Here is a 14,000-nt window from a genome sequence, read left to right as displayed (position 1 = left end):
AATTATTATTTAAATGAGTTAATGATCTTTATTAATTAAATAATATGATACATTGATTTGAAATTTTCAATAATTACTTTGGCAACGAATGTGACATCTTGATATTTTGACTCGGTAGCTAGATCGGGTATAGGATGTTATATTATTTTTATATAAGATTTATATATAATGAGAGATATACACCACCAAGCATGCAATGCCTATCCGTTTAGTTAAATACTATAACATCTTCTTAACCCTTGTTAAAATAATATTTAATTGATATCTTTATTCCTAGTTAAATGAAAGAAATACACAGTTGGTCCACCCATCAATTAAACAATTTAACACACAATTTCCAACCTTATCACAAAAAGTTTTTAATTAATCTCAACCAGACCACAAAATTCATATTATAATTATTTTAAATAAAATATTTTTATGCTCGAATTACTACAAACTTTGTCCACGGTCCAACATCTTTGTAATTTTATCTTAGACAACTCCAGGCCAAATCTTAGGCAAAATAATTTATAATTTAAACTGATAAATTAGTAATTGATAATAAATATATATTTATTTAAATTTATTATGAAAATACATATATAAAGTAATTTTAAAATGATAATTTAGGTTTATCAAGAACCTATCCAAATCCAATCAATATCGAACATGACAAAGGAACTTCAAAAATTTCTAGACACCTCTCCGCTCTTATAAAATGTCCGTTGTTTTGAAAGGAAAAATATCTAATATCTACTGTGTTTAATAAATATAGTAATTCAAAAATGGAAAAAGAATCTTTATTTAATGAGGAAAGCGAGAAAATGCGTGCGGATGAGAGAGAATCAGATGCCTTAATTGTGTTGGGCCTTATATTGCCCTTCCATCCCCCTTCTTTATTTCTACATTAAAAAGATTCAACCTCGCAGCTCGCACGCTCTCATCATTTTCCTCCGGGACCGTCAGTCTCCCAAACACCTTCTTCCGAGAAAAAAAAAGCTCAAGAGAGAAGACCATGGCCGATCAACTTACGGACGATCAGATCTCTGAGTTCAAGGAGGCTTTCAGCCTCTTTGACAAGGATGGCGATGGTCCTTTCTCTCATCTCTCTCTTAAGTTTATTCTTTCATGCTTTTCAGTTTCGCTTTGCTTTAATGACTTGCTCGTTTCAACTCTAATTCGCAGATCTAAGCTGGGTTTAGTTTACGATACTATTTTTGTGTGTGTGTTCTGTTTTTAGTTTTGCGATCGTTTTCTCTTGTGATTTGAATGATGTGACGGATCTAGGGTTCCGGTTTATGAATTACGAAACTGCTTTATCTTTTTTTTTAAAATTCATGTCATTTCATTGATTGTTTTGGCTCATGATTTTTATCGCTTTAAATGTTTCTTTCGTTTTTTCCTCATCTTCTTTATTCGTTGACCTTTCTTGGTCGGCTCATTGATTTCAATTATTTGAGCTCTTAGAGTTGGATATTTTAGATGCAAACATGACCTGCCTAGCTCTTCAATGTTTTCGGCGATTTGTTGCATAGTTTATGTCTAAGATTAAGATCGTGTTTAGCCGATTTGATTTAGTTTTGCGTTTCTTTGTCTGAAATTATGACTAGCGAAGCTTCATCTTTTTTTTTTTAAGATGTAATTCCCTTTGATTGAACCTGCATTTCCTACCCATCTTGAGATATAGGCCCATTAGTAGTATTGGATATGCCTATTGGTCATAAAATCATTGGCTAATTGTTTCATAGTGGAAGTAAGCTTTTATGTTTGTATTATGTATGCCTGACAGTTATGAATCTAGAATTGAAATGTTCATGTCATTGATTTGTCTCGAGAATTCCACACTTGCTGTGGCTGATTCAGTTGGTTAATTTGTGATCTGTAAACATGAAATATTAGTCTGGTGCTTATTGCTTGAAGAATACTGAATAGGTGTAGAGTTTTGTACTTTTTGTGTGCAAGTACATGTTTGCTATTATCACATGATCCATGATTTATCAAACTTCTGATCCTAGATGTCTGTGCATTCTGAAATGCATCAGCCTGTAGCTTGTTGTCTCTCAACAAGTTGACTAATGCATGCTGCCCGGCTATTTGTGTCTTTGTTTTGCACATTGAAAAGATCTCATTATCCTAATCAGTTCTTGTTGACCATGTATTTGGCTTTTGAAATATTTTGGCAGGCATTTTGGCATTACAAAAGTTCAAAATTATCAGCTATCTTTATCTTAAATATAATCTGTATTCTTTTTCCTAGATATTACAGTTACTGGTTTCCTGTTTTCTGGCCAAATTTACTTGTCAGCGCTGATTGTTTTGAAACCAATAGTACTCTTATTTGTTGCATTATTCAATTCTTGCTGCAGGTTGCATTACTACCAAGGAGCTGGGACTGTGATGCGTCACTTGGTCAGAACCCTACTGAGCAGAACTCCAAGATATGATCAATGAAGTTGATGCTGATGAAATGGGACCATTGATTTTCCTGAATTCCTAACCTAATGGCAAGGAAGATGAAGGATACTGATTCCGAGGAAGAACTTAAAGAGGCTTCAGGGTGTTGACAAGGACCAGAATGGTTTCATATCTGCTGCTGAGCTTCGCCATGTCATGACAAATCTCGGTGAGAAGCTTACAGATGAGGAAGTTGATGAGATGATCCGTGAAGCTGATGTTGATGGTGATGGGCAGATCAACTATGAGGAGTTCGTCAAAGTCATGATGGCCAAGTAAGGATAAAAATGGGTAAAAAGGGAACAGGGCAGATAAGTTTGCTAAGATCTCTATTTATATCAATAGGGCATCTATGTTTTTATGTTACTACCTTTGTTGGATTGTTGACTGTTCTTTGTACGCATTATTCGTGGACTAGACCCTAATATCTACCTGTTTGCTCTGTTTTTGTTCATTAGTCTGGGTTGTTAGTGTCTTATTATCTTCTCAATTTGGTGTTTTCTTCTATTCTTGTTGCCATGAAACCTAAAACAATTGGAAAGATTCTATGTTTGCTTATTGTTGAGTAATTTACCATGTCAAAATCTCAGTATGTTATTTCATGTTGTTGATTTGCACATACGGCTTGGTGATGTTATCATTCATAAAAAGAGGGTGAGCTCACAATCTTTTATTCTGTTTCCGCTAATGCCTATAGGGTTCTAACGTGATTGTGAACATTGTTCATTTTTAATCTAATCTAGTTTGGATTCATCCAATGCTTGAGACTTGGGTGTAAGGCTGTTGTTTTAACCATGTTGGTTCCAATTTTCTTTTTGATAGGATAAAAATAAAAGCAATAGTGAAAACTTTATGTTTGAGGGAGGGGGGGATAGAAAACTATCAAGAGGGGCCAAAATAGATTTTAGTTAGAAAGTTGTTAATATGAAGAGTAATTAGTCTTAGGGTTTCACTTGTTAAGGAAATGAAAAAATTGTTCCAAAATAGAAAATGGTTATAAAAGTTAATAATTGGAGTAATTATTTTCTTCTTTCTCTTTTTTCATCCTTGATAAAAGGCCATCGGGTATTGGCTATTGCCTATTGAGGGGTAGTTTCGAATCTCAACTCATAATGACTCTTTCTAAGCCATCCTACTTCATCCAATGCTTCCACTTTAATGTTCAGGTGGCATTTGATTCGCCATGTACCCAATATTTCTCGCCAAATAAATCGGACAAGGTAATCATCCCTGGTTGCCAAGTTGGTAATGAGTGATCGTTATTATTAAGTTGGTGAGGTTTTATCAATATTTATAAAAATTTTATCTATTTGCTCCCATCACAAACATTCATGTTTTTTATATTAAAATGTAAATTTCAAATATTATAAGTTTTATATTCAAAATTCAAACCCAATATTTCACATGGAAATGCATTTCTTTAGATGAAATATTAAAAAGAAAAAAAATGCAAATAATTAAGGAAGTATTTGAAACAGAAAGTGATAATATCAAAGAACCGTGAAACTTAAAAATAAATCTTGTACTGATATAATACAAACGATTCCACATCAAAATAGTACTTGTGATGATGTGTCAATTCAAAATAAAAAAGGTGTTACCGTATGGTAATATTGATATGGTATGATTATATAAATTTTTATCATTTTATTTTAATTGTTCTGGATAACAGAGTGATTGTTATTTTTACGATTAAAAATAAATTATAATATTGTTGTATATTACTACTATTATATTATCTAAAACTGCTAAGAGATCATACAAAATAACTAATTCCAAATAATTTGACAGATGGAGAGAGTTGCATAGTCACAAGCCCAGCAGTCCAAAGTGAGAAAAAGAAACGCAAAGCAAACGTCGAAAGAGAGACAGGGTTCGTGACTGCGTTTCCTCTAAATAGTTTTCTTTTCCTTTTTTTTTTTCTCATTTTTACCCATCCAAAATCAAATAACCTGATCTTCATCATTAGTAACCTTCATTCTTTTTTTCCCCAAACTGTATCTGTTTCTTTTCTTTTCTTTCCCCCTTGTTTAAAATCAAAATCTGTTTTATGATTTTGGTTTGAACAAAAAAAAAAAGGGAATTTAGTTCTTCTTCTTCTCTTTTTTTAAATATATATTTATCATCATGAAGGAGAGTATTTTGTACTGTGTAAAATTGTTTATTTACATTTTTTTCAATTTCGTTTACGATGTTTTTTTTTTTTATACAAATTGGTTATTTAACAAGTGGGGAATATATATAATTGCACTTATTGTAAAATGTAAGTTTTAAATGGAATCAATATTTGTTAATTTATTGAATTTTTTATATATATTAATGATTGAATATTTGCAAAACCAAGCATTTATTGTCATTTTATTGGCGAAATTAAGTAAAAACACATCACATATTTAATTGCGCTTGGTTTTTATTCTTTCTGTCGTTGTTTTATTTAGAAACAATCGTGATTTTTCTTTTAAATGGAAAAAAAAGAACCCGAAGTACACCACTATATACCTCTAGTAAAAAAAAATCAGAATTAAAATTAAAATTGATTTTTATAGATCTAATTTCTAATCTTATATCGTAATTCAGAGTAAATGCGATATTAATCATCAAAATTTATTTTATTGAATTTGTTTTATTTTTTAGATAACAATTGAGATATCTTATTTTTAATAATAATTTAGATTTTGTATCTAAATCATTTCATTAGTAATCGGATGTGACATTATAAATAATTGAAATTTAAAGTTATTTATTAACTCAAATAAATAGTATAAAATATACATAGTGACCAGGATGATAGAAAAACAGTTCTAATTAATAAAAACAATTCAAAAATCAGTTAATGGTCGCATTTGGATTTCATTTTGTTTTTAACTACCAAAATTAGATCATCTTCGATCCCTCCAAGTCTAAAACCAGACGACCACTAATCTTCCCGTCATTTTGCTATTTATATACCTTTGTAAACCAGCTTGGCTTGTCAAAGCCGAGATGGAGTTGACAGCAAGAATGAAGCCAGTTCTGTATTCATGTCTACTCTTTCATTTGTCTACTCAGTTTCTCAGCTTCTGTGAAGCCGCCGATCGACAAGGGAAATCCTTCACAAGTTGCTGAGTCGGGGAGGTCTGAAAAATCTCGTATATCTTCTTCACGTTCATGGGCAGCTGGCTTGCATGGCTCCAATCCGTCGACGTACTCGCCTGTTGCATTGAGCCGCAAGATGGGAAAATGGAAGCCGACGAGATTGATGCATTGCCTGGACAACCAGACGGCGTTGATTTTGATCAATACGCAGGATATGTGACTGTTGATCAAAAGGCTGGTCGAGCTTTGTTCTATTACTTCGTCGAGTCGCCTCGCAATTCTTGTCTAATAATCCTTGATTTGTGGTCAATGGAGGTATTTTAATATGTATTATTAAGTTGGTTGGATGAATTAATGGAGTGAGTTGAAGTACAAAAATCTTTGCCGAACCAAGGTCGGCCTAATTTGACAAGTTTTAAATGTTGGGATCACATCACAGGCCAGGATGTTCGTCATGGGGTATGGGGCTATGAGTGAGTTAGGACCATTTAGAGTAAACAGTGATGGCCAAACGCTCTTCAGGAATGACTTTGCATGGAACAATGGTGAGTTGACCTAACCTAATCACCTTGAAACTACTATATAATAATCTCAAACAAATGATGGCTATAATAGCAGTGGCAAACGTGATCTCCTTGAATCCCGCTGGTGTGCTTTTCTTTCTAACATCCTCTAACATCCTCGACTACGACAATGCCGGGATACCACCACCGCAATCGACACCTACACTTTTCTGGTCAACTGGTGGAGAGGTTCCTCAGTAAAAGCAGGATTTTCATCGCGGGTGAGAGCTATCCGGTCACTACGTCCTCAGCTAGCTTCCACTATTCTCTACAACAATGAAAACACAAATCAAACTGTTACAACCTCAAAGGCATTGCGTAGTTCAATAAACATGATAGACAAGGAGGTACATCAAGGGTTTTTCCTAGTGTCCAATTACTCGAAGTAAGGCACGACAATTAAATAAAGATGAATGCTTTGTCCAAGACTTTTGCTACAAATTTAATCATCATGTTCGTGACATGACAAATACGAGAATGCAATTCACTGGACCAATCTGGAATAGTGAAAGCCCATAAATTGGTGGATTAACTTTTATGTATATATATATATACTTAATTCATGGTGGACATATCATTTATGAGTTAAGTAATTATTGGTTAGTATTATTATTATTTCTAGATAATTAAAGAGTTTATTAGGATCAATACTCTTAAAGAGTTTTATTAGAATCAATACTCTGAAAGAGTTATTAGGATAATTACTCTTGTATTGCCTATAATAGGCTTGTTTTCTACACATTGAGGAGAAAAAAGAAGAGTATTGTTTCTTCAAATGTGTGAGGCAAATTTTTGGGAGTAGAGTGATTCTTCTCTGCTATTAGTTTGGAGTTGTTACTTTCGAGGTATTTCGGAGTTGCAAATATTCAAATTTCTTTCCGTTCATCAGTGTTTCTAGAGGTTCTTCTTCTAGGGTTTTGTAGGGAGCCGCTCAATCATTGGCGTTTTGGTTACAAGTTAACCAAGGGTTCCATAGGGCAAATCTATCATTTTATATTTATTTATTTATTATTATTTTAACTAATTTTATTATTCTCGTTTTATTCTAATTTGTGTTTCTCTGTGTCTAGATCCGGAGTTTCCGCATCAAAACATATGCTGATTCAGTGTGAAATATAGTAGTTCATGTTAATGCCTGGTTTCAGTGGGAAATGGGTTGCGGATGAGCATAACTTACGGGAATATGATAATTCTGGACACATGCTTGAATTCAGACGAAACCTACAAAGGAATCCATAAATACTGTGACTTTGCCAATGATACTGCTTCAGAAAATGCTTTGATTTCACTGGTCAGGCCGATGATGAGATAGGAGACATCGACATTTATAACATTATGCTCCCATTTGCCTCGACTCTTCTCTGAAAATGGCTCCCACGTAGTGTAAGTCCTAGATTTAGAATTAAAGCAGTTGATTCATGCAACTATAGAAGATAGTTTTATTTTCTAATCTCACATTTGCGATATATTTTTTTTTTTATCTACAACTGAGAGAACTCAAGAAAAAAAATTTAATCAAAGTATAAGAGAATTTGTAGTAAAATTCTGTTTCATGTTAAAATAAAATAAAAATGGTAAGATGTGTAATTTTTTAATCAGGTGCACGACTTGATCCTTGCACGGATTATTATGTGGAGAATTATCTAAATATTCCAGAGGTACAAAAGGCCCTCCACGCAAATCAGACTGAATGGACCCATTGCAGTACTAATGAAAATGTTATATATTATAGAAATTTGATAATTAATTAATATAAATTCTATACATGTATCATTTTTTCTGTTTATTGAATTTTAAATATTTTTTATTCGTGTAATCATATACGTTGAAATTGTTGAAGTTAAATTATCTTACCTAAACTAAAACCATAAAGTGTGAATTGCAGAGATAGCATGACAATCGGCACTACTATCACCTATCTAAAAAATATCATCAAAGTGGAGTGAGTGCTGGATATACAGACAAGTTTTAATTGAATTATTTTTTAAGTGAAATTTAGCATATAAATAATGAAAATATATAAATATAGCAGTGCAACGACACCTGATAATGATATGGTGATATCCAAATAATTACAGCGGGACAAGGATGGCGTGTGCCGGTTGCTGCGACCAGGTTTCATTGAACGTGTTAAAGCTTGGGTGAAGAAGGGTTGGCATGCATGGTATAGCGAGAAAGAGGTAGGAGGGTATGTGGTGGAGTATGAAGGAGGATTGGCATTGGTTACAGTGAGAGGGGCTGGCCATTGGTCCCAAGCAACCAGCCACAACGTGCACTAACCTTCATCTCTTCTTTCCTTCAAGGGACTCTCCCTCCTTCCACCCCATGATTTTCATGAAATGTGTTATATGTGTCTATTTTCTTTTTCTTATTTTCTTATTTAAATTTGTGTTATCTTGTGTGGGAGCTGTTGTTTGTTTAATTAAATAAAATCTCATACCATTCCGAAGGGTTGCTGAAAATTGGAAAAAAATTAATTCAAGAATATAAATTTATGTTGGATTTGCATATATTTTTTTTGAAATTTTATATATATTAAGAAATTATCTCATATTTATTCATGTACAATCACATGTAAGACATTATTATGAACAAACACCTCTAGGGATCTTCACTGGGTTCTTTGATTTCCTAATTGATAAACGAGATTCTGGGTTTGGAGTAAATGCGAATCAAGTTGCATTTTGAATTTTTATTATTATTTTAGGCTCAGGTAAGATCAGACTCGAATAAATTCTATAATAGTAGAAAATGAAAGGTTGTATTAATATATATAATTTATAATTAAATTTTAAAAAAAATATTTTCTTGCGAATTTATAAATCTTCAGATTTTTAATTTCATTTTCTTCATTACAATGAATCAAGCTGTAAAAAACAAATGAAAATCCAAAACAGCGGTGAGTGTTCAGCTCAAAATCTAAAGGTCCGCCTATGTGAGTCGATTATAAATGCATATATAAAAAAAATCATCTGTTCATAATAGATTCTCTCCCCATTTTATTTTCTCGATATCTCTTGGATGGTGTGAGCAAGCAATTAAGTGGAAGTCACCCGTCTAATTTTAGTTAAAAAGCTATTAACCACTTCGGAAACCCTTTTCTAGGTTTGTCTCTTAAATCTTATTCTTTTCAAAGGTTGTATAATCGAAGGTTTCGACATCTTAGGAAGATTTGTTTATAGATATGTGGAAGCTAAGGTCGTCTGGTCTGAGTTGTGGAGTTTGTGCGAATTCCAAATACCCTTTCCACGTTGTTTCATGAATTCAATAACAACATCCTCCATTGATGTAAAACCCAAGGTTCCACTCTATCTAAGGCCACCTTCCTTCTCTGCCTCTCTTTCAGAGCTGACCAAATGGCATAAATGGGCTAAAAATCTGGCTTCCTCAGTTGGCTCCTCTTTTATTAACTTAGACAATGGCCCCGATTCCACTCTCCTCCGCAGAGAGCTCAACTGGCTTCTACAAGACTTGATTGAACTCCAACACCGTTCAGTAATATTGTCTCGATTGGAATCGGGTAACAATGAGAATCCAGATGTAAGCGTTGCGTTAAGAGCGCCATTGGAGGAGATGTATTGTGTTTGGAGGCAGAGGATTGAAAGAGGAGACCTTTCAGTATGTGGTAGGGTGTGAACATTGGAGGGATTTGGTGTTGAGTGTGCAAGAAGGGGTTCTTATTCCTCGGCCTGAAACTGAAGTGATAATTGATTTGGTTGAAGGTGTGGCTTTGAACAATGCCCCAGAATTGGCACAAGGTTTTTGGGCCGATTTGGGGACGGGCAGTGGTGCTATAGCTATTGCAACTGCAAGGGCCTTAGCAACTCATGCTCACGGCGATGCTTGTGGCAGAGTCATTGCTACTGATTTAAGTCCGGTGGCAGTTGCTGTGGCCACTTCTAATGTGCAAAGATATGGTCTACAGGTAATTCATTTCATTGTTTTAGTATGGACTGCCTAGTGAAAATTCAAATACTTCCTAAATTGTATTATGCACAAAGCAAGATCAATAGGTTGATATAAGGAAAAAAGGTTAAAATGAAAGAATCAATGCCTATTATGGTGCCTGATCAATCGCCATGGCAGTTTGGATAAAAGACTTTGTGCATAGAAGTCTCTAATTCTTTGTTGCAGAACAAGATATAGGATGAGCACTTGTAGTGATTGGTCAAGATAGATTTGAATGATTTATGCAAGACTGTATGACTTAAAAACAACAACTTATCGAAGAAACATAATTTTGTTGTATGCCCAAATAAACAAATTATACTGCCATCATCTTGTGTTTGTGCCTTTCGTATCTCAAATCATATTGAGAAACGTGCTTTGGTTTACGAATTAGGATGTGGTTGAGGTGAGGAAAGGATCTTGGTTTGAACCATTGAAAGATGTTCAAGGTAAACTTGCTGGTGTTTTGAGTAACCCGCCGTACATACCAAGTGGTGACATATCTGGCCTACAAGCTGAAGTTGGTCAACATGAACCAATACTTGCATTAGATGGTGGTATTAGTGGAACCAATGATCTTCTTCATCTCATTGATGGAGTTGCCTCCATGTTGAAACCTGGAGGCTTTTTTGCTTTCGAGGTATATAATTTTGTTATTTCTTAGATTCTTTTAGCAATTAGCTTATGCACTTATTCCCCATTTGGGTTGAAAATTTGGTTTCTGTAAAATTGTCGTTGATAAGGGATTGGTAGAGAAATACATTTTATTAATATGATTCTTATCTCATGTTATGTATATTCATGAATAAGGATAAGGAATTTTAATTGAAATCTTATGTCTGGATAGATCTGGCCGCTACCTTTTACCACATTAACCATGTTTCTGCTCCAGATTTCTTAGGACATTTTCTAACTTGATCCAGTAAGACATATTGTAACAAAGACAGATTAATAATTCGTTCATTTGCTTATCTTATAACATACAATCGAATCTTGGCCATTCAAAGTAACCGTGTCTTCTTATGAGTCTTTGTTTTAGTTGTGCTTTAATAAGTTTTGTTCTTGCAGGACCAGGTTGTAACTGACTTGAGTTCTTTGTGATTCTCTTGTAACAGACAAATGGAGAAAAGCAGTGCAAGTTTCTTGTGGAATACATTGAGAATGAGAAGCCAGGCAGCTTTCGTGATATGAACATAGTATCTGATTTTGCTGGTATCCAACGTTTTGTGATGGGATTTCGTCGATAAATGGAATGATCGGTAAAATACCTTGGTTTACATTGGTCACGAAGAACAAAAAGCAAGGAAAAGGTCACTGTTCCGAGCAGTTTAGTAGATTACTTTTGATAAAATGTTTTATGATTTCTTTTCCATTGATGGTTAATTCCATTTGTTGTTTGCCATATTGTGCATTATGTGAAAATGGTATATCTTTTAAGTTAATGCTACTCTGCAAAACTCTTTTAGAATGCTGAAATCTTCCAGGGAACAAGTACCATATTGAGATCGAGTACTACTAATTAGTCAAGGGTGTAGATTTCTTTCGCCAAATGCTAGATCGTCCTATGTTTACCCAAAACTTGGGTTTAAGTGTCAAATACAGCTTTGTCCAACACTCATATTCAATTTTTGGATATCCTTGTCGGCCTAACTTCATCTTATTCAGTCTGAGTAAGAATATGACGTATCTAAAATTACAAAACTTATTATTTGACTTTATTTTTTATGTTAATATATTGCAGTTGTCCCAATTACCTCAACCAGGAATGGAAGTTTAACACCCTCAAGCTCCCCATCAAGTCTGCCCGATGTCCATAGTCCAACAACGATGAGGTAAAATAAGAAATATTAGCAATTTGAGCTTTCATTTACAAGAGAAGAATTTACAGTATTTCTCACCGCCTTTGTCTTATAATACGTCTTGATGGAAACAAGTTGATGTACATGTGGTTGAATATGAAGGTCTGACATCAATAACAGTGAGACGCGAGATATTCAGTTTCAAGCTATCAACCATCTCGTGCCAAAAGCTCAACCCATTCATTCAGCACTCTTGCACCAGTGTTGCAAACAAGAGCTGAAGATGAGTAGATGAGTGATTTTCTAAAATTTTTAATCAAATAATTCAGGTATATGACACTATACCACTGATGCCCGTTAGAACACAAATTCTGCATTATCATCTATAAACTTTGTTTTAATTCATAGATTTCCTTACTGGTAAAACCTATAATTTCTTTCTCATTTCTATCCAATTATTGATAATGAATTGACCATCATCTGCACGATCCCAATGTTTGTTCAAATTCTCAAGTTTTGTCATCTTTATTCACATTTGATGTCAGATAATAACAAAAAAGTTATGGCTCTCAAAGATCGCTAAAGATTGTATCTTGCTTTCTTATCCTCTAAACAAAAAGAGCATATTAATGGGAACAAGGACAACTGGGTTTGACACTACCAGCAGAGGCCAACTTATGGCTGCGCTCCCAAGTATCCACTGGTGTAGCATGTTCATGAGGGATGTGCCGGGGATGTTTCTCTCTTTTGTCACCCTTTACCTGCTTTAGTGCATGCTTAAGGGCAGGCAACAATGCCTCCATGCATTCTGCGACGGCATTTGGATTCCCGGGCATGTTGATGATCTGGATACATGATTAGAATTAGAAACATGTACTTTTAAAAGCACATGTTCATGATCTTGATATACTGATAGCATAAGAAACATGTTCTATAAAAGAACAGTATGAACAGCAATTCCTAGTTTCACATGATATGGTTTGATTTTTGATTAATCCCTAAGCACACCACAATAGAAGAGCAAAATTCCAGTAGAGAACTAACCACATCATAAGTGAATTAACTCATATATAATCAACCAAAAGTATAAATAACATCTCAATCTTACCAATGTTGACCCTCTTATGCCTGCTGCTGAGCGTGAGAGCATAGCAAATGGTGTTACCTATTTCCATTACCGATAAAAGAGGTCAGTTCATAGGTGATATTATCTTAAGAATACACAAAATGTGGCATGACATCATATCTAACGTATGTATGAAGGGAAAACAATCTTAGATATATGCAATTATGTGCTTCTTCAATATGATATTAAAACGACCATTTTCTGCGTAAGTTGGGAAAAAGAAACTGCATCTCAGCACACATAATGGATTTTTATGGTTAATCTCTTCAAACATTCCCTGGACACCGAAGATTTGACAAGAAGCAGATAATTGCAAGGACAATCTGCAGTGTGTCATTACATGTCACATAGAAAAAATAAACATGTCTTTGCATATTATGCCTTTCATGGAGCCTCTAAGACATAAACTGGAGCCAACTCATTAGGATGCTTAACAAACAACAAATCACACATGGAATTGAAAATCAATTGTGCAGAAAACAGTCATACAAGGGAAGTGCAGGCCTGGCATATCTGCTTGTGCATGCAAAGCTTGGTTGCGCTGGCTTAGACACATACCAGGGAAGTTCTTATTCCACTTAGCCTTCATCTCTTACCACGAATGTTTGAAATTTTCTTATTTTGTTTAATTAGATTTAGATTGGCTTGGTTCGAGGTGTATGCATTTTCTGGTCTGAAATGGGTATGGCAATTTCAATCTTTCAGCAAGATCTATCACATAATCTCATGGATGTTTGCTGATAGCTATATGAGCAGGTTTAGCTTGACTGAATTGATAACATCACTTTTAAGCTAAGCTAGGCCCAGGAAGAAACAGATAAAAAAGAGTTCTTAAGTTAATTCACGGCATAATTCAGTTTATTACCTTTAAACTCTCTTGCATCATGACATACAAAAGACCGGGTGTTTCTTTTTCAATCACCTCTTTAGTTGCTTCAGGGGTCACATCTCTTGGAGTGAATCCGGTGCCACCTTAATAATGATAATACAATTTTAAGAAAAGGAGTGAGAATAAATAGAACCAAAAGGGAAATCTCTATATCCAACAATGAA

The 14,000-nt window shown here is 34.3% G+C and overlaps 2 protein-coding genes and 2 pseudogenes across 2 annotated transcripts; 3 read left to right on the top strand and 1 right to left on the bottom strand.

The window, feature by feature from the left end:
- Positions 1-920: 920 nt before the first annotated feature.
- LOC121227577 (calmodulin-7-like) lies at positions 921-2,890 on the top strand (annotated as a pseudogene).
- A 2,528-nt stretch (positions 2,891-5,418) lies between these two features.
- On the top strand, positions 5,419-8,353 carry LOC121227574 (serine carboxypeptidase 1-like). The gene is made up of 6 exons (XM_041110554.1): positions 5,419-5,450; positions 5,485-5,550; positions 5,592-5,826; positions 5,951-6,056; positions 7,220-7,365; positions 8,153-8,353. The coding sequence occupies exons 1-6, from the start codon at positions 5,419-5,421 to the stop codon at positions 8,351-8,353; spliced, it is 786 nt and encodes a 261-aa protein (XP_040966488.1).
- Positions 8,354-9,058: 705 nt separating this feature from the next.
- Positions 9,059-12,792, top strand: LOC121227575 (release factor glutamine methyltransferase-like; annotated as a pseudogene).
- Positions 12,240-13,950, bottom strand: LOC121227576 (molybdopterin biosynthesis protein CNX1-like). Its single transcript, XM_041110555.1, has 3 exons — positions 13,813-13,950; positions 12,930-12,986; positions 12,240-12,666 (listed from the first exon to the last, which is right to left on the bottom strand). Exons 1-3 carry the CDS (start codon positions 13,831-13,833, stop codon positions 12,448-12,450), a joined length of 297 nt encoding a protein of 98 aa, XP_040966489.1. The 5' UTR covers positions 13,834-13,950; the 3' UTR covers positions 12,240-12,447.
- Positions 13,951-14,000: the final 50 nt, after the last annotated feature.

The sequence above is a fragment of the Gossypium hirsutum genome, unplaced genomic scaffold, assembly GCF_007990345.1.
Source record: "Gossypium hirsutum isolate 1008001.06 unplaced genomic scaffold, Gossypium_hirsutum_v2.1 scaffold_1028, whole genome shotgun sequence".
NCBI classification, from domain to species: domain Eukaryota; kingdom Viridiplantae; phylum Streptophyta; class Magnoliopsida; order Malvales; family Malvaceae; genus Gossypium; species Gossypium hirsutum.
This window is presented reverse-complemented; position numbering and strand designations above follow the sequence as displayed.

Excerpts from the sequence above, each read along its gene's own strand:
- LOC121227574 (XM_041110554.1), top strand. The coding sequence starts at position 5,419 with ATGGAGTTGACAGCAAGAATGAAGCCAGTTCT. Across the intron at positions 5,451-5,484 it reads GCAAGAATGAAGCCAGTTCT|TTTCTCAGCTTCTGTGAAGC; the intron begins GTATTCATGTCT and ends TTGTCTACTCAG. Across the intron at positions 7,366-8,152 it reads AAAATGCTTTGATTTCACTG|CGGGACAAGGATGGCGTGTG; the intron begins GTCAGGCCGATG and ends AAATAATTACAG.
- LOC121227576 (XM_041110555.1), bottom strand. The coding sequence starts at position 13,833 with ATGATGCAAGAGAGTTTAAAG. Across the intron at positions 12,987-13,812 it reads TGATGCAAGAGAGTTTAAAG|GTAACACCATTTGCTATGCT; the intron begins GTAATAAACTGA and ends TAATGGAAATAG. Across the intron at positions 12,667-12,929 it reads GCATAAGAGGGTCAACATTG|ATCATCAACATGCCCGGGAA; the intron begins GTAAGATTGAGA and ends TCATGTATCCAG.